Source organism: Salvia splendens, chromosome 9 (genome assembly GCF_004379255.2).
Source record: "Salvia splendens isolate huo1 chromosome 9, SspV2, whole genome shotgun sequence".
Classification (NCBI taxonomy): Eukaryota; Viridiplantae; Streptophyta; class Magnoliopsida; order Lamiales; family Lamiaceae; genus Salvia; species Salvia splendens.
The window spans coordinates 1389784-1412675 of NC_056040.1; the positions used below are offsets into that span (position 1 = coordinate 1389784).

The 22892-nt window shown below is 36.5% G+C and overlaps 2 protein-coding genes across 5 annotated transcripts; both read left to right on the top strand.

Moving 5' to 3' along the window:
- Window positions 1-11525: 11525 nt before the first annotated feature.
- LOC121749731 (AAA-ATPase At2g46620-like) lies at window positions 11526-13177 on the top strand (the record flags this gene model as incomplete). The annotated part of the gene is made up of 1 exon (XM_042144344.1): window positions 11526-13177. A coding segment is annotated over one exon (1524 nt), but the record flags the coding sequence as incomplete, so codon positions are not given.
- Window positions 13178-19416: 6239 nt separating this feature from the next.
- On the top strand, window positions 19417-22589 carry LOC121747898 (serine/arginine-rich splicing factor RS31-like). Of its 4 annotated transcripts, none has more exons than XM_042142048.1 (6): window positions 19417-19478; window positions 19580-19717; window positions 21169-21290; window positions 21400-21620; window positions 21704-22193; window positions 22375-22589. In XM_042142048.1, exons 2-5 carry the CDS (start codon window positions 19612-19614, stop codon window positions 22146-22148), a joined length of 894 nt encoding a protein of 297 aa, XP_041997982.1. In that variant the 5' UTR covers window positions 19417-19478; window positions 19580-19611; the 3' UTR covers window positions 22149-22193; window positions 22375-22589. The 4 variants fall into 4 exon arrangements, with proteins under 4 accessions (XP_041997982.1, XP_041997978.1, XP_041997981.1 ...); XM_042142044.1 differs by having other exon boundaries at window positions 21704-22190; XM_042142047.1 differs by having other exon boundaries at window positions 21704-22190; window positions 22378-22589.
- Window positions 22590-22892: the final 303 nt, after the last annotated feature.

The window sequence follows — 22892 nt, forward strand, 5'->3', positions numbered from 1 at the left end:
CCCAACTTAGTTTATAGATATTGCTTATTAATTGGTAGAGTTCTATTATTAAGACCGAATTATCAAAGTATGTGTTACAAACCATGATGTTGGAATAAGAAAATTAATTAATTGAAGAACAAGAAGGCAATGGATGAAGATATGGCAAGAATAAAGAAGGAAATCAATGAAGATTATGGAAAATCAAATAAAAAGGATATTAGTATAATTAGAATATATTTTCCATGTTTAGCTAGAATTAGAGTCTATATATAGTTGTGTAACCATGGAGAGAATAGAATTCAAGTCATTCACAATGTAGTCTTTAAAGTTCTTCTCGTCTTTTACTTTTCGCAATAATCTTTTATTTTTCGCATTATATTTTTTAACATGGTATCAGAGCAGGTTCGATCATAGGGATCGTTCGCTGTCTCTATAAAAAACAAAAAAAAAGAAGCCTAGCCATATGCTGATGTGAAGTATGGGAAGCGTGTCCACATACTTCCCATTGATGACACAGTCGAAGGGGTTACTGGGAATCTATTTGATGCCTACCTGAAGCCATATTTCTTGGAGGCTTATTGGCTAGTGAGAAAAGGTGACATGTTCCTTGTTAGGGGTGGAATGAGAAGTGTAGAGTTTAAAATTATCGAGACTGATCCTGCGGAGTACTGTGTAGTCGCTCCTGATACCGAGATCTTTTGTGAGGTGAGGAACTAAATAGCCGAACAATTTTGTAGAGGAGAAGAGGGGAATTGTTTGTTTGAAAGCTAGATGGCTGAGTATCGTTCTGGAATTTGTTTGGTTGACCAAAGCTCAAATTAGGTGCAGCAGCAGACCTTGTGTTTGATAATCCACTCAATTAACTAAAGCTTGAAACCAAGAGAAGAAAACAGAGAATGATTCCACAGTTTGTCCGGCCGAGGGGGGGAGGAAGAATGCGGCCGAACAACTCCTCTCCAAATCTATAATGGTAGTGAAAGCCAAAGATGACCCAAAGGAGCAGCCCATATATCGGTGGAGCCAGGAAAGATTGGTAGCAAGACAACCCCGGAAAGGTAAAGCAGTCGAAGAATTATCCGGCAGAGGGGGAGAGGTTATCCCCAACCGGATAATTATTCGAGATGATTGGAGTAGTGCCTATGCCATAGAAGAGAAGATAGCTTCAGGCAGAAATGGTCCGGAGAAGAAGAAGCAACCGAGAAAGCAGCCATCGTGGCTGGTTGACCCAAACAAATTGCTACTAAAATTAGGAGTGCATCTGGTGCAGTTGATCCACAAGAATTAGGAGCCAAATAGAATTGCTACTAAAATTATGGGTACTGGGGAAGACGAGAAGGAAGGCGAATACGTGATCGACCACCGGAAAGGAATGAGCAGACCGTCTAGAAAGGCAAACGCTAATGGGAGGAGACCGTGGAGGTAGTGGAGGTCGTGAAAACATTGCCAAGAGAAGAGGCGATTGTGTTGCAGCACCAACGGGATCAACCCTGTTTAATGAACCATCCGGCTGAGGGGGAGAGTAGTACCACTGCCGGAGAGTTCCACCCACAGTACCAAGAAACCAGAAGGAGGAGTCATCATCCCCGGAGAAGAAGGCTGACTGCAGCCGAAGAGAAAATAACAGTAGTCAAGATAAGGAGTTCACGGTTTGTGAAGGAGAAACGAGCAGAAGCCGACCAATAGAGGAGAAGCTACTTCCGAAGAGGTGGCACCCTTGAGAGGCTGCGAACTCATGTTATAATGGATGAAGCGTTTGGCCGAGGGGGAGATATCAACCACTGCCAAACGATTCAATCTCCGAATCAATGAGATAATTGCCAATGACGAAGACGACGCCAACGTCTGCGCAACGAGGGGGAGAGAGCTAATGTCGCTGCCACACAATGGCCGCGAAGCGTCGACTGTTGAACAATAAAAAATCGGATTGAAGGAGTAACGGGAGAATTCTCACCGTCGGGAGAGAGCAGACTTTGGATGGATGACCAAAAGTATTGTCAGAGAAGTATTCTCACCACAGTGTTCGGCAATAACTCGGTGGAGGTGGCATGGTTTGAGAGTATGTCACCGGGGGAAAAAACCCATAAAGAAACATAAAGGAGACTGATGGTTTCACGTCTTCATTTTTAGAGAAGTAAATTTGGGCCATGTGGTTATTAGGCTCAAGAAAGAAAAGAAATGAAAATAATGGACTCATAGTTTGAGTTTGGAATGGACCGAGAATGGTCTAAATGGCTCCTAGACAAGAGCAAAAACTGTCTAGATTAGCTCCTCGACAAGAGTCAAAACTGTCTGATTTAGCTCCTCGACATGAGTCAAAACTGTCAGAACTAGCTCCTCGACAAGAGTCAAAACTGTCAGAATTAGCTCCTCGACAAGAGTCAAAACTGTTAGAATTAGCTCCTAGATACGAGCTAAAACTGTCTGATGGCTCCTTGATATGAGCAAAAACTATCTAAGATAGCTCCTAAATATAAGTAAAAACTGTTTAGACAAGCTCCTTGACACGAGTCAAAATTGCCGAATGAGGTCCTTGACACGAGTTAAAACCGTCAACAAAAATTGAAGAGCTCCTTGATAAGAGCCTAAACTTTCATTGAAGAAAAAATTGAAGAACTCCTTGAAACGAGTTTAAACTTTCAATAACTCTTTGATACGAGTATACACTATCAATGATGAATTGAAGAAGCTCTATGATACGAGCATAAACTATCAATGGGAATTGAATAACTCTTAAATACGAGTATAAACTATATATCAAACTAAAGATCGTGCAAGTTAAGTGCCGAAAAAGTCAACACTCAACTTGAGGGGGAGTGTTGGAATAAGGAAATTAATTAATTGGAGAACAAGAAGGCAATGGATGAAGATATGGCAAGAATAAAGAAGGAAATCAATGAAGATTATGGAAAATCAAATAAAAAGGATATTAGTATAATTAGAATATATTTTCCATATTTAGCTAGAATTAGAGTCTATATATAGTTGTGTAACCATGGAGAGAATAGAATTCAAGTCATTCACAATGTAGTCTTTAAAGTTCTTCCCGTCTTTTACTTTCCGTAATAATCTTTTATTTTCCGCATTATATTTTTTAACACATGCTCAAGAGAAATTACCCATTAAGATATCAGGTCTGAGTCGTATTTCACGCGATCAATCGGATTAGTTAAAAGTTGTGGCAGACACAAGGTGGGTGATTCGAATCACCTAACAATTATATTCTAAATATTATTTCATAGCCACTATCAATATTTTTTCTGCGTCCACTCATGGTCTTGTAAAAAAAGTAATTTTCCATTAATGGAAAAAGTAATTTAGTAGAGTATATAATGATATAATGTCAAATATTTCATTTTAATACGAACAAAAACTATAGATGAATATAGGTCTTAATTAGTTAGTTAGTGTCTTTGTATATATAGAAAGAAAACAATAAGATGGGACATGAAATCCAGGTCTACATGGGCCATGTGTTATAGCATATGATGTTTGAACTGTGTGTTGCTTTGGATTCTTACAAAAGCTAAATCATGAGATTATATGTGGACTGCGATGGTTGAGAGAAATTTCAACTTTTTGGTGGATAATAATGGTGTTATTTTATGGGGCTAGGTACAGACCCCTTTTATCGAACGGTACATGGTAGTGAAGGGGACATCAACTAAATCCGAATGGGGATCAATTTTAAAAACAACTGGTGTTACGATGAAGGATTCATTGAGTATTTAAGTTGATCTCTTTTTATTTTATATTTCGATGCATGACAACTCACTTGTAAATATCTGAACGTTATCATCCATTTCGGCTCGAGCTTGAGGCATTCGCTGATACAATGTATAAGAGTTGAATTTGTTCCCTAGTGATTGGTTTTCTCTAATACATTTGACTCCTTTATAAGGTGTTTTGCTACCTATATATTGAAAGGTCGTATTTTCATTTTACAATTATTTTCACCAACTAATTTATCTTCTTCTTTTTTACAACTAAAGTTTGCTAAATTCTACTCCCTCCATCAAGTAAAAAAGAGTTTTACTTTCTTCTGCTACAGGTTTTAAGAAATATGAAATTCTGGATTAGTCGAATGCGAATCTCATATTTTTTTTATATTAATAGTTTATATTAATAAAATGCGAGTGGAATGGTTTAATGGAAGTAGGGACTATTTATTATTTTATATGAAAAGTAAATAAGATTCTATTGGAGGAAATATATATTGTTAGCTATATTGTTAATTGAGTTAATTGTAGATAATTTGGGAGTTAAAGTTCATGTGTTTCTATTGTGATATAAATAACCAACGAGCTTTGTAACTTGTACTTCTACTTGCTATGAATAATTTATCTATGTATTTTTTCTCTTTTTTTATAATGATATAAAAGGGACAATTAATTTAGTACACTTTTTATGGATATATATTGAAGCTTATAACCAAATAAAAAAAACAAAATAAGATAATATAAAAACAAATAATCTCATGCTTTTATAAATATTTCTATTATGAATCTTCATTGGGCTTAGCCCATTCGAGTTAGTTATGAATCTTCAATAATAAAATTCCAATACCCTTAACTTTTGATCATCTTAATTACAATAAACTTTTCATAATTTTCGTTACAAAATTCTAACGAGCATTAGTTTAGCCCGTATAAGATTTTTATTAAGGGAACATAGTCATTTAAATTACAAAATTTAGCTAAATTTGTAGTCTCATTAGGTTTGAAAGTTGAATAGTACTTACTTATTGAATTACAAAGTTTTAATTTTTTTTTCAAATGTCCATTTTATGTAAAAAAATTATGTCTTTTCATTATTTTCAATACAACATTCACTAAAAAAAAAGGTTAGATTACCAACAGTTGACATTCTCTTAGTAATTATCAATGGAAATAGTGTCACCTACGGAATGTCTATAGCCCACATCTAAAAATTCCCGACGGTTTTTCCGTCAGTAACACTGTTTACCAACGGTAAAACAAGAATTGCCAATGAAAATTTCGGTCTGTAAAATTATTATTTTGGTAATAGTTGCTTTGTTAATTAAAATAAGAAAGGAAGGAAAGGAAAATTGTGCAAATTGTAACGTATAACTTTATTGACTGGAGTAAAAGCACTTTACCGACTAAGTTAAGCTTCATCGTCGAGAATCTCTACTGAAATATGAGCCTCAGAAATGGTTTGAATAATTGAAAGAGTGAGTCCGACATGTTAGGCATGGTAGGTAACCGGCAACTTATCCCTATCTATTGGAACACTATCGATTATGCACTCAACATATATTCATTGCCAAACATATTTATACTTCTACACCTATATAACACCCAAGACTAGATATTTTCAATAAAGGAGAATTTAAAAAACTTAGTTAACCGGATAAGAAGAAAAAAAAACCTTCACATTTGAAATATTTTAGTTTTCTACGTATTTAATATATTTAGATGTTTAATGTGTAAGCTTGGGCCAAAATTTCCAAGTCCAATAGATAAAGGACCGGTCTATGGTTTTATGCAAAAATCTACGTAGTAGTAGAAGTAATTTTCCGGGTTTCGAGCTAGTCCAAGAGCTACTCGGCCTACTAATGATAAAATTAATATGTGATATTAATCATATTTTATAGGATGTAAAATTTTTTAATTATGATAACTTTTATTGGCTTTAACTCAGACATATTAAATAAAAATATAAGATTTTTTTAAATCAAATAAAATATAAACGTATTTTAATTGAGAAATTTGAAGCATGTCTTAAAATTAATATTTTTACAATAAATTTGAATGTTTAAATTATTTAACTATTACTATTATATAATAAAAAAATTAACATATAGTATGTATATTTAATATAAAATAGAAGGTTTTTTTATATAGTTTTAATATAAAAATCATCAATGAAGTATCGAATTAGATATCAAACAAAAGGAACAATAGACAATAGTTGCACTTAGGTCCAATTCATTAGGTCAGCCCATCAAGTTCTGGATCAATCTTATTCGGGTTGCAAGCAAATTGAGTTATAATTTTATCGAGCTAGATATCTCTTACTCCAAACCTCTAAATTTAGCTAGCTATTCAAGTCACAACCCACAAATTGCGTACGGGTTGTACTAACATCCCTACATCCAACCACCTTTTCTATCTCTTCTTTATTACTTCAATGATTATTTTCTTTTTTCATTAATATATTTAGTTACTTTTTCTTATTTTATTCAACACACTAAAAATCTTGTAAAATCCCTTTTCATCCTCCAGGTTTAATTACACCCTCTGCTCCTGAAAATTTCACATTTCATTTTCTGCACTCATTTTGAAAAATTGATATTAATAAATAGTTAAAGTGGAGAGTGGGTAAAATAAGATAGAGAATAATGTAGATGAGAGTCTTCTCTATATTAAAATAAGTGCAGAAAATGAAATATGATAAATTTTCAGAAATGGTGGGAAGACGACTCATGTAAAGGGAGGGAATATTGACACTTCCTGAGACTACAAAGCAAGTAATGAATGATGAAAATTGTGGCCACGTTGCAAGAATGTAATGAATGAGGTCCATTCAATATTTGAGAAATCCATTGTTAAAATTATAACTTGCTTGTCTGATGTGGTTGATTCACAAATTTTTTATGGTAAAGGGCCCATGAGAATTAGTGGACTTGAATTGCAAATCGAAATTCTTCATGGGCTCACCATATATAAATTAGAAATTCAAGTAATTATATTTATATCTTAAATAGAGGATCATTGATAATCAATTTTCAAACAATATTTCTTATATGAATATAGTTCATGACAAAAGAGTGGAGGCTAGAACATGTTGATGAAAACGGGTAATACTCCCAAACAAAGTCACAATTCCAAACACAAAGTATCTTTAGACTTTGTGTTTTTATTATATTTTAATTTAATTAAGTACTCATTGTTTTTATAATTAAACATGTGAGGGTAGTCATGAAAGGTTCAATGATATTAACAAATAAAGTAAGTGAAGCCAACACATCATTACTAACGATCTCGCTGTGTCCCAGCTTTTTGAAAGTTCCTCCCGTCTAATTTTTTACGTCGCCTAAGTTATCGATCATTGATCCGATTATAATGGGATGTTTCAGCATCAATCTCTAGTCTAATTTTAAAGCGCGAGAATAAAACATTTATTCTTCATCACACAATCGGATTATAAAACTTGCTTGGAGTCTTACCTTCTTATTAATATCTCAAATAGACCATGATATAACGTAGTATGCAAACCTATAGTTTTTTTATTAAACATTCTGAACAAATCCCTAAGAGCATCCGCAGCGGTGGCGAAAGACGCCACCGCCGTCCGCGCCGTTGGCAAGGCGCAGGACCGCCGCCGCTGCAGCCGCGCCGCTGGCACGGCGCTGCTCGATGTATCGAGCACGTCCGTGCCAGCGGACGCACACGTGGCGCGCTCCCATTCGTCAACGGCATAGCCGTTGTGTTTAAACTTTTTTTTATTTTTTTTTAAAATCGGTATTTAATTATAAATAATGCTAAAAAATAAAAAAAAATATTTTCCAAATCCCAAAAATATGGCCGTTTTTTTCCCGTTTTTTCTGAATTTTTTTGATTTTTTTTTATTTTTTTTTCCCCAAAATCATCTATAAATGCACACATTCATCATCCATTTATCACATCAAATCATCTCTCATTCATCTCTCATTCATAATTCTCATACAAACTATCAACACATTCATCACCCACTCAAAATCTCAAATGGATTTCACCCATATTATGGCGGAAGCGGAACGCGAAGAACAAGAATACTACGAACAACATCGTGCCGCTTACGAAGCATATGTCGCGGCGAATACCCCTGCTCCTCCTCCTCAACGAACCAGATCAAATCGACGGTACATCCATCGTGACCGGGAGGGAGCCCACGAAAGGCTCGTTGCCGACTACTTTGCCGACCAGCCGCGGTTTCCGGCAGATTACTTCAAGCGCCGTTTTCGCATGTCAAAGCGCTTGTTCATGCGAATTGTCAACACATTGTCCGCACGTGTTGAATACTTTCAAACAGGTGTAGATGCAGCCGGCCGGCAAAGTATCACGGCGTTGCAGAAGTGTACGTGTGCCATCCGACAACTCGCTACTGGGCAAACGGCCGACATGTTCGACGAGTATTTGCATATCGGTGAGTCCACTGGAATCCTATGTTTAAAGAATTTTTGCGAGGGCGTTCGTTCTGCTTTTGGGGATGAATTCCTTCGAGCACCCACCACTGATGATTGCCAACGGTTGCTTCGTCTTCATGAATCAGTCCATGGCTTTCCCGGAATGCTTGGCAGCATTGACTGCATGCATTGGAGGTGGAAGAATTGTCCGACTGCTTGGAGGGGGCAACACTTGAGCGGTCACAAAGGCGGCGGCCCAACGCTTATCCTTGAGGCGGTCGCCGACTACCGCCTATGGATTTGGCATGCATATTTCGGCGTTGCTGGATCCAACAACGACTTGAATGTGCTATATTCGTCACCACTCTTCAATGATGTGATGAATGGTGTAGCACCGGCGATCGACTTCACCATCAACGGAAATATATACCGCATGGGTTACTATCTCGCCGATGGTATCTACCCAAGGTGGTCGACGTTCGTGAAGACGCTCCACAACCCGCACGACCCGAGACGGGTTCTTTTTGCGCAGCGTCAAGAGTCAGCGCGGAAAGATGTCGAAAGAGCCTTCGGGGTCCTTCAAGCTCGATTCAACATTGTGAAGGCCCCGGCTCGGCTGTGGTACGTGAATAATATCGCCGACATCATGTTCACGTGTATTATATTACACAACATGATTATAGCCGACGAAGGGCCGAGGGCGGCTAGCTTCTACGACGAGGACGAAGCCGGAAGCTCAACAGCGAGGTCTCCCCTACGCCGAGGCGAGCATACGACGGTTGGCCAGAGGATCGAGACAAGACACACAATGCGCGATACTCGAATCCACAATCAACTACAAGAAGACCTAATCAACCACATGTGGGCGAAATTCGGCAACGAGTAGTGTCATTTTTAATTTTTAGGATTTTAATTATGTAATTTTTAATTTTTAGGATTTTAATTATGTAATTTTTAATTTTTAGGATTTTAATTATGCAATGTTTAATTTTATTTGTCATTTGTAATATTTATTGTGGGTTTTAAATGAATTTTAATATTATGGAAATGTTTTTGTGTAATTGAATTTTATATTAATTGTGCTCGTCCTTGCGGAAGAGCACAGTTGTGGGTGTTGTGCTCTTGCCAGAGAGCAGGCATGAATAGTACCGCCCGGGCCCACAACCGTGCCGCTGGCAAGAGCACGGTTGTGGATGCTCTAATTAGATTAGGATATAGGAAGCACATCTTCATGGCGCCTTGGAAATACCAATGAGAATATTTCAACGCTCACAAAAATAATACCAAGTATACTACTTAATATCTTGTTGTAGAAGTTTTTGATAGTCTCTTATTCTTCTTTGCAAAATACACAACAATCATCTTCAATTCAAGCCATATTAATGATCAAGCCTATACATAATTAATTCCTTATTTAATTGACTAGGAAAACGACAACTAAAGGTTCATTACACGGTTTCCACTTGCTACGTTAACCTAGCGATTAACAATTAAGTGGTCCAATTAAGTAGTAGATGAAAAATCAAGGCAGTTTTGTTATGATTTAATTTAATAAGGAATATATCAATTATTTACCAAAGAGTTAAGCCAATGTTTTCTTAGTCATCTTTAGTGGTTTTAATTAATAATCAAAGAATCTTCTCCAACCTTTTAATTTTTTTTAAATAATTTGAAATAAATTAAATTCACCCAAATGTAATTCCACCGAATCTAATTAGTATTAGTACGAATAATGAAACTCAGTGATTAATACCTAATGGAATTTATTTTTTATTGTTGTAGCCACCATTATAGTTTTAAAGCAATTTGGTTGATAACTATGATTGATTGTTTCATTAATGTATTTATGGTAAGATCTTATCGTTAGAATAAAAAACTTCACCTAATTAAAGGATAAATTATCATTAAGTAATTAACAAGTGTTAATTGAAGTCGATTGTTATATTACAAGTTTCATAATTACTCTATTTTGAGTCAGTTATTGTCACTGATGACTTATTATACGAATATAAAAGATACATTATAATTTTCTTAATCCCAATACCATTAATTTTCTTTAAAATTGATTAAATTAAAGTTGACATTTGCTCACACAGTCCCACTTATCGAGAAATATAGGCCACAAATCATATTTCCTTTTTCCCCAATATTATAGTCAACTTTTCTTATCATATAAAATAATGTGCATTTGTCATCTTATCTTTATTCCCCATGATTAAAGTTCACCTAATTATATATGTGCATTAAATTTCTTCTTTTTAATTTACCATCTTATTTGGGATTCCCATTTTTTTTTGTTTTGAATACCTAAATAAAGTCATAGTAGGGAAGGATTTACTTGTTTTTATTGTATTATAATATATTTTCTTAATATGTATGGAAAAAGAAAGTGGACAATATTTATAAAGGGATATATGCTATTTTTACCTATTAAAATAAATAAATAAATACTTATCATTGATATCTGTTGGCCATATTGGCCATAGGATATTAAAATTAATTTTAGCAATTAAAACAAAAATATCTATTGCGAATGGAGGAAATTATTAGCGACACATAAAATTAAATGAAAACGAAGAGATATATACTTGGGAATAGGTTGATTTGTCCTCTATTAGATGTTTACAAGAACTTTGTGTTTGATAATATTTGGTTTTTATTGCTTTTGTGAATTAAGTAAGAAGGAAAGGGTTGAAAGTTGGGATATACTAAATATTTTCCTTAAATAGGTTGATTTCTCCTTCATTAGTAGTAGATGTTAACAAGAACTTGTGTTTGATACTAATGTTTTTTTGTTTTTATTGCTTTTGTGGATTAAGAAAGAAAGTGGTGTGAGTTTTAACTTAAATCTCTTAGTAGTATTTAGAAAATGATATATTTCATTCGATCAACATTAATAAAAAAAACTACTACTATGGTTCCAAAATCAAAATTATTAGTTCAACCCAATCCAATTTAAATTTGACCCATCAATTCCGAACTAACAACGCATAACCAATCCCAAAATTATAGGAATTTAAGTCAAACAAATCTAATAGAGAAATTTAATATCTAACTTTATTATGTTGAAGAAGAAAGCCATAACCATTAGAATTTCGTAGGCACCTAAGCAAAACGACACCTCTTCATCCCCATTGCCGTGCACTCTAAAACCATAATCCATATTTATTAATTAATTACATTATCACATTATATTATCTTGCTAATTTCTTAACTAGAACGTCTAGTTTATAACGACAATTCGGAAATATTATTTTATTTGAAAAAAGTCGACTGCAGACCAACCTCCACTACAAAAATTAATAATAATAATAATAATAATAATAATAATAATAATAATAATAATAATAATAATAATAATAATATATAATAAATAAATAAAAACAATCCCTCAACTTTATTCCAAATTCCAAATAAAATTTGCGGCGCTCTCTCTCCCTTCTCCTCTTTTGACTACTCTCACCATATATATATCATAATTCATAAATTCTTCTCAAATCCAGGAAAATATTTTTCATTACTGTGTATATCCATGTTTGTTGTGAATCTGCTGTTGATATGCTTCTCAATTTTCCTGGTGCGGTGGTTTCTGCTTCGAACTGCTCTGATCTACGCCGTCAGGAAAGGAATTGACTGGATCGGCGACCGAGCTCACGTTCACCAACACTTCAAAGTCCCTGAGTTGAACGATTCAACTCACCAGCGCAACCTCTTCTACCACCGCGTTTCGCTCTACCTCACCTCCCTCCCGTCGCTCGAGGAGTCCGATTTCACCAACCTCTCCGCCGGCAAAAAGTCAAACGACATTGTTTTGTCGCTCGACGACAATCAGACGATCCACGACGATTTCCTCGGGGCGAGAGTCTCGTGGCTGAATCGAGTGGAGAGAGGCGGCAGAAGCCGGAGCTTCGTGCTGAGGATTAGGAAGAAGGATAAGCGGAGGATTCTGAAGCCGTATCTCCAGCACATCCACGCAGTTTCCGATGAAATTGAGGAGAGAGGAAACGAATTGAGGATTTACAACCACTGCGACGGGAGATGGAAGTCAGTTCTGTTCAATCACCCCGCCGATTTCGACGCGATTGTTCTCGATTCGGATCTGAAGGCGAAAATCCGGCACGATTTGGAGAATTTTCTGAAATCGAAACAGTACTACCACAAGCTCGGCCGCTTTTGGAAGCGGAGCTATCTCCTCTACGGCCAATCCGGCACCGGAAAATCCAGCTTCATCGCCGCCGCGGCGAATCTCCTAAGCTACGACGTGTACTACCTCAATCTCTCGCAAATCGCCGATGCGGAGGATCTGAACTCGCTCCTAATTCAAACCACGAGCAAGTCTCTGATCGTCGTGGAGGATCTCGATCGTTACGTTTCCGATTCTAGGTCTAATTCGCGGATTAATACATCCTGTTTGCTGAATTTCATGGACGGACTATTGAATTCGCAGGAGGAGCGGATTTCGATCTTCACGATGAACAGCAAGGACGGAATCGATCCGGCGCTGCTGCGGCCGGGGAGAATCGATATGCACATTCACTTCCCCCTGTGCGATTTCGCCTCTTTCAAAAATCTAGCGAGCAATTATCTCGGAGTGAAGGAGCACAAGCTGTTTCCTCAGGTGGAGGAGATTTTCCAGAGCGGCGCGGCGATGAGCTTGGCGGAGATCAGCGAGTTGATGCTGGTGAACCGCTCTTCCCCGAGCCGCGCGCTGAAATCTGTAATTTCTGCATTGCAATCGAGCGGCGGAAGGGCCGCCGCGACGCGGCCGAGCGACAGCTCGGCATCTTCGCCGGCGCCGCCGTTTGTGACGGAGGAAGGCGGCGGCGCCGCCTGGAAGGAAGCAATGCCTAAGGAATTCCGGAAATTGTATGGGCTGTTACGGCTGAAGAGCTGCAGGAAAGCCGGATCGTTCGATCAAGATGAAATTGGACGGTTATAGATGCGTCAAATAAACACAATATACAATTATTTTTATCGAATAGAAAATTTTTTCCCTTTTTTAATTTTATATATTTAGTTATTAAATGAATGTAATTTGTGCATAAATTACTTTTATCTTTAAATTTTTGTAGCATTCGTGCAAGGGCTGAGGCATATTAATTTAGTAGTGTAGATTCATTTCACATGAAGAATTAAATTGTTGTGATACCTCATCATGTTGTTTTATTTGATTGTGTTACTTTTAAATGGTGTGGACATATATAGTGCTCACTTTTTGGATTTGAATAATTAAGGGAGAAATCCAAATTCGGTTTTGTAATTTAGTTCGTTTGAGTGTGGATTAGAGGATGGTACTCGAACTTTATATTTTCTTGGGACATATGTATGTCGAATTGAGACATGTTTGGAGTGACCCCACGGGCAATAAATATGCATTGAACTCAAGATTAAATGTTTTTGACTTTTTCGTGCACGAAGCGAGAGTTGTTTGTGGATAAATTATACGGTTGTTGTTTTTCGATGTTATCGGGAGATGCTCCTTAGGTTGATTTATTGCATCCTTGGTAGCTGTTTTGGTAAGTCCACGCCCTTTGTTTCTTGTGTTGCTTGGTTGTGCCTTTGGTTACTTGCTTAGTCATATGTAGTTGTTGATTGACATTGCATTGTTGGTTGTTAGTTGTTACTCATGCCTAGTTGTAAGGATGCTCAAATTAGGTGTAATTGTTTGTATTGTTTGTTAGATTTGTTGTTTACTTTTTTGAGAAATTTTACGTTTGCGAACTTTCTTGCTCGTCATTTTTTTTTGGCTATGAGCATTCTACTTTGTCGAGAAAAGTAAAACCCTTTAAGCCTTTTGTGCAAGATTGAAAGGGTGAGAATCGGAGATGCATTGACCTTTTTTCAAGGTTGAAAGGGTGAGATTTATTGAACAACAATACAAAATACAACTGCACAAAGTGGTGCTTCTCCATATCATTTCAAATATAAACTTGTTCCACCTTTCAAATATAAGCTTATTCCTAAGAGCATCCACGTCCCGGTGCGCTTAGGGGTCGGGTGCGTGCTTATCCATAATAAGCATGCTGATGCAGAAAATAAAGAGCGCGGCTTTTCAAGCAAACGGGTGCCTAGGCATGCTTCTCGTGCAGCCAATTGCGAGCCCATCATTACTTTTTTACAAAATTAATTGTTGTTGTTAAGGCTTTAAACTATGTCATTTTTTGTTTTGTTTAATTCAAAATTATGTAGTTTTCGTTTTTTTAGGATTTCAGTTACGTGGTTTTAACTTAATGGAGAGTGTTATATTGCTAACTCAATACTTAATTGTTAACTATAGTTAAATAATAGCTATTAGATATTTAAATCAATGGCCTAGGTCATCACCCCCGGAATGTTAATACGATCAATCAAAAACGTCAATAAGGGTATTAAGGTCAATTTACAACAAATTAGTTATAACTAACTTTTGAAAAATATCCATAACTTTAAAACGCATATAACTTTCTCGATTTAAATTATGTTTTCGCACAACATATATCAAATTAAAGATAATTTCATAAGGATTGTAACGAGATCTCACTTGCATATGTTCCGATGTCAAATTTTGAAAAAAAATTCAAAAATTATCAATTTTTTCGTAAAGCAACAAATGTCAACATAGTATATAAAATATGTCAATATAATAGCCATCTCAAGATTATGTCATTTTATAAGTGTCCAAAGCTCACTAAATTCATCGACGATGATGAAATCATATCTTCTCCTCGACCTCGACTGATCCAAACCCTAGCCTCATTTGATTAAAAAAAAACTCTTATGTTCATGATTGTAATACTCGAGATTCAGTAGTAAAGCATCGTGCACTATGCCAATCGATCAAAGATATTAGTCTCTTTGGGTGGTTCCTTCTTTCAGTCCGTAGAGATATTAAGAGATTGATAAAGTAGTAATGTTCGTATTCATCGTAACGTCACCTTCAATTTATTTTCACTAGTATTTACACCCGAGCTATGCACGAGATATAAGAGTTTCACGTAATGAATTCAAAATATAATAAATATATAGAAAATAAGAATTCAAAAAAGCAATGTGAAGATTTAAAAAAATAGAAATGTACTTATCTTGTCTTACTCTAAATGAAGAATTTCCTATTCCCTAATGAATGAAACAATTATGCAATTCTAATTTATAATCTAAGTGGAGTAAAAATAATAAAATTAATGACAAAAAGAAGATGTGTGACTAATGATCAAAGAATATGAGTTAATTATAATAAGATATAAAATAAAGAAAATATGTGTGAGTAAAGATGTTTATTGACAGTGTTATGCACGTCATTAATCCAAATAAAAGATAAATTAATATATAAATTTAATAGCTTAATTTTAAAAAAATTTGAAAAACATATATGGAATATTAAACATACCCACATTAAATATATGAATAATGTAAATCATAAAAATTTAAAACTTCTTTGAGAAGTCAAGTTAGAAAAATCGTATTGCCCAATAATCAAATTTTAGTTGACTATTTATTTCTTCTGTTTAATTTCAGAACATAGCATAATTTGATATACATTACCAAAGACTAAATGAATTTTTTATACTGGAAAGAAATAAATTTCTTACCTCCCGCCACATATACGTATAAAAAGTAAATTATCACTTAAAACAACGATACATTTTATGCATCTTGTTTGTTTTGAATAATGTGACAATTTACACTACTCTTTATGTTAAGAAGTACAAACTTTGTAAGTTAGATTTAATTTTAAATATATATAATTTCATCATATTCCGTAGTTTAATCTATAAACTTAGTAGTATTTTTTAATTAATTAGAGGCAAATTAATATATAAGAATTAAAAACTTCAATTGAGTAAATATAGGATGAAAATTGTAAACATTACATATTTGTTCGTTTAGAGCATCTCCAATGGCAGACGTCCGGTCGGACATCCGCGACGAGCGACCGGGACATCCACCATTGTGGCGTTTCAACTCGGATACGGACGTCCCGTAAGGATGTCGGATGTCCTCGGACGTGCGGGCGACGGGCGGGTAGACGTCCGCCATTGTGGCGTGGGTCGGACGTCCGGTATTTAATTTAATTTAATTTTTTTTAAAAACTTTATATATACGGCTCGTTGAACTTCATTTCATTCGCACCACTTGTGTTAACAAGTTTCTCTCTCTACATCTCTATTTTCAAGTATATCTAAAATGACTAGTGACAGTGATAGCGATGATGAATTGGAGGTCACTGTGGAAGGTGCGATAGATAGGCTGCTACACCAGAGGGAGCAGCGGCGGCAGCAGGCGGCGGTACATCGGCCGATCCGTCGTCGAACTACAATACCCCGTGACCACATTGCTGCACATATTCAGTTGTATCAGGACTACTTCGCTCCGCAGCCGCGTTTTGGGGATGCCTTATTCCGGCGACGTTTTAGGATGCATCGTCCGCTGTTTATGCATATCGTGGGTGCTTTAGAGAGAAGCTACCTGTATTTTAGGATCAGTGAGGATGCAGTTGGAAAACCCGGACTCACGCCCTAACAGAAGTGCACTGTCGCAATCAGACAACTGGCGTACGGAGGCGCGGCCGACATGTTCGACGAGTACCTCCACATTGGTGAGTCGACAACCGTCGAGTGTCTGCAGAATTTTTGTGCGGGCGTGAGAGCGATATTCGAGGAGTGGTATCTTCGGAGTCCGAGCTCCGAAGACTGCCAGAGGCTGATAGATATGCATCGGTCGGTGCACGGGTTCCCTGGGATGTTGGGCAGCATAGATTGTATGCATTGGGAGTGGAAGAACTGCCCCGCCGCCTGGAAGGGGATGTACACTACCGGCTTCAAAGCCAAGCATCCCACGATGATCCTTGAAGTTGTAGCTGACTACCGGCTGTGGATATGGCATGCTTATTTTGGATTCGCCGGGTCGAACAACGACATCAACGTTCTGCAGTCGTCGCCCCTGTTCAACGCTCAGTGCAATGGCGTTGGTCCCACCATCAGTTTCGTCGCTAACGGCAACCAACACAATATGGGATACTATTTGGCGGATGTGATATACCCAAATTGGTCCGTCTTTGTGAAGACAATCAAGCATCCGCTCGGACAAAAGAAGTCATACTTTGCGAGCCGTCAGGAAGCAGCGCGCAAGGATGTGGAGCGGGCATTTGGTGTGCTCCAGAGTCGATGGGCGGTAGTAAAGCACGGCAGTGGTATATTCCCAACATCGGCGATGTCATGTACGCATGTATCATAATGCATAACATGATTGTCGAAAATGAAGCTGCGGAACTGAATCAGTGGACCAATGAAGATGATAGGGTGCAGGTCCAAGTCACGGCGTGGCCACCGCGAATGTGAATATGGGGGTACCTCATGGAGAGGTCGAGCGGATGCGTGCATTTGCCGGCATGCGGCAAACAGATGCCCATGTTCGACTTCAGCACGATATTATCGAAGAGATTTGGATGCGGAGGGGTTGACGTCGATGTTATTACTTTTTTTTTGTTTTATTACTATGTAATTTTTTTTTCAAATCATGTATATTTTTTAATGAAGTTGATAATTTTTTCCGTTCGTATTCGTGTTGAAATTTTATTTCCGTAAACGTAAATTATTTTATTTGTGAATTTATGATTTTTTTATTGCGGGAAGTCATAGTGGGAAGGGCGATGGGAAGGGCAGATTGTGAAGGGGATGTCCTAGTGACGTGGCAGTGGGATGGGAAGTCCTAGTGACGTGGTAGGAGGTGTTTTTGGGAAGTCCTAGTGGATGTCCGAATGGGACATCCGTGCATTGGAGATGCTAATTAATATATAAATTCTAACTTTGCTCGTGAATTAATTCGGAAAAAAGTATTACAATAAAGGATTAAATCTCAATTTTAACTTAAATAACTGGAAGACAAACTAAACTCTATAGCACAATTCCAATTTTAACCCAAATATAAGGCTAATTAATATATAAATTTATTAACTTAATTATAAAAAAAATTAATGGTAGTGCACTATTTAATGTGTTTTAGCATTTTATTGGACCATTATTTATCGAATTGTTTTTGCTTTAAAAAAATATTTTTAGATAAAAGACACTTTATCTTTTTATTTTCCCTCCAAAAAAGGTATCAAAGTCTTATCATCAAACTTGCACCAAATTAGGATAGATTAAAAAAAGAGTAAAGGCCAAAATTGGTCCTGAACATATAGCCATTTTACGATTTTGGTCCTAAACATTATCTTTTGGATTTTTTGGTCCTGCACATATGGACATTTGATCATTTTGGTCCTGCACATATGGAAATTTGATCATTTTGGTCCCCCGTCAACATTTTCGTTAAAAACTAACGGTCAACATTATCTTTTGGATTTTTTGGTCCTGCACATATGGATATTTGATCATTTTGGTCCTGCACATATGGAATTTTGATCATTTTGGTCATCCGTCAACATTTTCGTTAAAAACTAACGGTCAACGGCCGATTTTTGACTAAAACAATGGGTTGGGTCGGGTCGTGTTTGGGTTACACGTTAAGAAAAAAAATAATTATTTTTTATTAATTAAAAAATTATAAAACTTTAATTTTTAGTTACTTTTGTTGATTAAAAATATTATAACGACTAAAACATGATGATATTATACGATTTAAACATGATATTACACAATAAAATAAAAAATTACCAAATTAAAATAATCATTTTTTAATCAAAATAATAAAATTAAAGTATATTAATATTAAATCTATATAATAAAATTAAATAATTAAAAAATTATTTTTAATAAAATCTAAGCATAATATTTTCTTCAAATTCATGAAAAAAATTAATTAAAAAATACTATACTTTAATTTTATTAATTAAAAAATATTAATTAATTTTTTAAGAATATTATGCTTAGATTTTAACGAAAATATTATGCTTAGATTTTAAGAAAATATTATTTTTTTCTTAACGTATAACCCAAACCCGACCCAAACACGACCCGACCCAACCCATTGTTTTAGTCAAAAATCGGCCGTTGACCGTTAGTTTTTAACGAAAATGTTGACGGAGGACCAAAATGATCAAAATTCCATATGTGCAGGACCAAAATGATCAAATGTCCATATGTGCAGGACCAAAAAATCCAAAAGATAATGTTGACCGTTAGTTTTTAACGGAAATATTGACGGAGGACCAAAATGATCAAATGTCCATATGTGCAGGACCAAAAAATCCAAAAGATAATGTTTATGACCAAAATCGTAAAATGGCTATATGTTCAGGACCAATTTTGGCCTTTACTCTTAAAAAAACATACCAATAGAGTATATAAGAACAAAAGGAGTTGGCTTTCCCTTTGCGCCAAAAAAATTTAAAACTCATCGGAGTTTAGTCAGCCCCTTTTTCTTCTTCGGTAATGTGCTGGAAATTAGGGTTTGTGGTTTCTTAATTAGTAGTAATTTTGAAGGCAACACCAAATCTTGCATTGCATAATTTCCTATCAAGTTGTGTGATTCATTCTTCCACTGTTGCAGTTTTTTCAGAAGGTGAAATTTCGCGTGGGATCATGAGGCCGATCTATTGCGCCAAATTCGGGTACCAGACTCGAGAGTCGGACTTGAAGAGTTTGTTCTCCCAATACGGAAATGTTGTGCGAATTGAAATGGAAACAGGTAGTTAATACTTACAGACAACTCATTTTTTCACCGTTCGAATTAATTTGATCGATTGGAATCGATGATTGATGACCTAAATGTTTGATGCTTTTCCCTTTCCCTGTTTATTTGTATGCGTTTCTTGTTGCAATTGGTTGGGCAATTTGGAAGTAATATCTGAACAATGCTGGGATTAATGTCATAATAGATGAATAAATGATGGCTATTGTTAGGTGAGCATCGAAGAAAAAGATAGGAAGAGTTGTGTCGCCGTAGGGTCTGTATAAAATGCCTCCAAAGTAATTTTTAATCAGTGAAAATGAGTGCCTGTTTAACTAGCATTGAGAGCCTGCTTGATGCTTTTCCCTTTTCCCGTTTGTATCTGGGAAATAAGAAAAAGTATTGGTTGAACTGTTGAACTAGCATTGAGTGCCTGTTGATAAATACGTCCATTATTTATATGTATGTGTTTCTTGCTGCAATCAAGCAATATATTCTTGTTATGTGTGTTGCAATTGGTTGTACAATTTGGTAGTACTAATTTGATCTTGATCAATTCCATAGATGATTGAAGACCTAAATGTTTTGAAAATTTTCCCTGTCCCAGTTTATAGTTGAGAAATAAAAGTGTGAGCTGCAATCAATAGTATATGCTTGTTGCAAATGGTTGGAAAATTTGGAAGTAATATCTGAACAATGCTGGGATTCATGTCATTAAAGATAGGAAGAGTTGTATAAATGAGCTTAGTGTCAGCATAGGGTTGTATAAAATGCCTTCAAACGGTGGAAAATGAGTACCTGTTGAACTAGCATTGAGTGCATATTTGATGCTTTTTCCCTTTTTGAGTGTGTAGCTGAGACATAAGAAAAGTATCGGTTGAACTGTTGAACTAGCTAGCATTGAGTATATTCATGATGACTATTGTGACTTGTGAGGCAAACATTGAAGAAAAAGATAAGAAGAGAAGAGTCTTATAAATGAGCTTAGTGTCGGTATAACAGCAGGATGCCTCCAAAACAAATGAAATGGCATCGTGTTTAAGTGTTTGTTTTGACGCAGGACCTATGCTAAGGAAAATGATCTTCTATTTTGGGTTGCCATCTACTCTGCAATAAGAATCTCTAATGCAAGAAGGGCTACCTATCTACTTGCCAGATCTCTCTTCACATGTCTCCATTTACTGAACGTCTCTGTGAAATTGGTGAAACCATGCTTATCAATGATTGCTTGACTTCGCATGGCTGTAATTTTAGTTAGCCTTCATCATCACTCACACACTTCTTTAGTTCATGCAAGTTCTCTACCTCCTTACTTTCATTCAAGCATTCCCATTTTATCAGGTTTTTTTCTTTATTTATTTCTTGGTTGCAAACTTTTTTCTTCTTGTGATGCTACTGTCAGCTGGGGGGCCCGATAAGAAGTCCTATTGTATATTCACTCTGTTACTCATGCTAGTTAGTGCCTGTAGGCTATGCTTTTGTTTATTTCGAGGATGAAAATGATGCGGAAAATGCCATCCGTGGTCTTAATGGTCGCAAACGATCTGAGCCTGGGTTTCACAGATGCAAATTAGTAGTTGAATGGGCCAAGGTATGTAGCCTACACATTTTATTTGTGTTTCACTTATGCGCCTGTTATTAAGTCTAACACAGTACAAATGAGAATTATTTGGTCACTAGCATTATATTTTGTTTTTTAGAATAACCGTGGTTCGCATGGCAGTTCGGGATATTATCCAATACCGAACATAACCCTTTTTGTGGCAAACTTTGACCCTATTCTTACCAAAAATCATGACATAAAAAGACACTTTGAGCCTTATGGGAAGGTTCTTAGTGTACGTAAACTTTCGGAATATGCTTTTGTGGACTTTGAAACTCAGGAAAATGCCACAAAAGCTCTGGAGTGCACCCATCTGAGGTAATGAATGTTTTAACTTGCTTCATCTCTTCCTTTTCTCAACCTCTTCGTAGTGAGTTGATAAATTGACTTGTGAATTTCAGTACGCTTTTTGGTAGAATTATTCGTGTTGAGTATGCTTCTTCAAGGCCGGGTGATGATGAAAAGGGTAGGTGTGATGGTCCTTCAAATCCAAGGGCCATGACTCCTGACCCTGAGCAAGCAAGTCCTGTTGATGATAGGTGTGATGGTCCTTCAAATCCAACAGCCATGAGTCCTGACCCTGCGCGAGCAAGTCCTGTAGATGATAGGCGCGATGGTCCTTCAAATCCAAGGGCCATGAGTCCTGACCCTGCGCAAGCAAGTCCTGTTGATGATAGGTGCGATGGTCCTTCAAATCCAAGGACCATGACTCCTGACCCTGCGCAAGCAAATCCTGTTGATGATAGGTGTGATGGTCCTTCAAATCCAACGGCCATGAGTCCTGACCCTGGCGAGGAAGTCCTGTTGATGATTGGTACGATGGCCCTTCAAATCCAACGGCCATGAGTCCTGACCCTGCGCGAGCAAGTCCTGTGCGCAATATAGAAGGTAGTAGTATATTATATCTTGTTCTTTTTTTTTTATTCTTTTGGCTGTATCCAATCTTGACAAAAATAAGATTTTTACAAAGTCCACTTGAGAAAGAATGGTCTTTGCATCTCAGAATCATCTAAATAGATATATACTACTATTATACTTGTTGAATCATCTGCTTATCATTTACCTTGTACAGTAGGTCATCCGTGCCAAGGCCGCGAAAGTGATGAGGAAGTAGTGAGCAGCAGTCAGAAACGGATGAAGTCATAAGACTAGTGTTGACTAATAGCATTTAGACGAATGGAAGATTATGATTGAAACTCCTTTTCTTGCTATCTTATTGCAATTTTAACTCTCTGTACATACAATTCTTGCTAGCAATGTGCAAAATAATACTTCGTCATTTTGTCATTTTGGGTCGTTCCTACTTATTAGACTTCTTTCATATTGACTGTATTCATGGTGGATTCTAATGAATCATGTGACGTCTGTATTCCCATTCCAGTGAAAACCTTAGCCATTTCTTGATTCTTCCTCTTCTCCGGGTGAAAAAATTGTATCTTCCCCCAATCGATCCAAACCCTAGTCGCATTTGATTGAAAACCCGTATGTTCTTCCTTGGTTAAAATGAAGCATCATCGTCCATCACACCATTCGTTCGAAGTCCTAGCTCCTCTTCAGTTCCTTCTTTGTTGACCTAAGGGCATCCACAAT

Excerpts from the sequence above, each read along its gene's own strand:
- LOC121747898 (XM_042142048.1), top strand. The coding sequence starts at position 19,612 with ATGAGGCCGATCTATTGCGCCAAATTCGGGTACCAGACTCGAGAGTCG. Across the intron at positions 19,718-21,168 it reads GCGAATTGAAATGGAAACAG|GCTATGCTTTTGTTTATTTC; the intron begins GTAGTTAATACT and ends TAGTGCCTGTAG. Across the intron at positions 21,291-21,399 it reads TAGTAGTTGAATGGGCCAAG|AATAACCGTGGTTCGCATGG; the intron begins GTATGTAGCCTA and ends TTTGTTTTTTAG.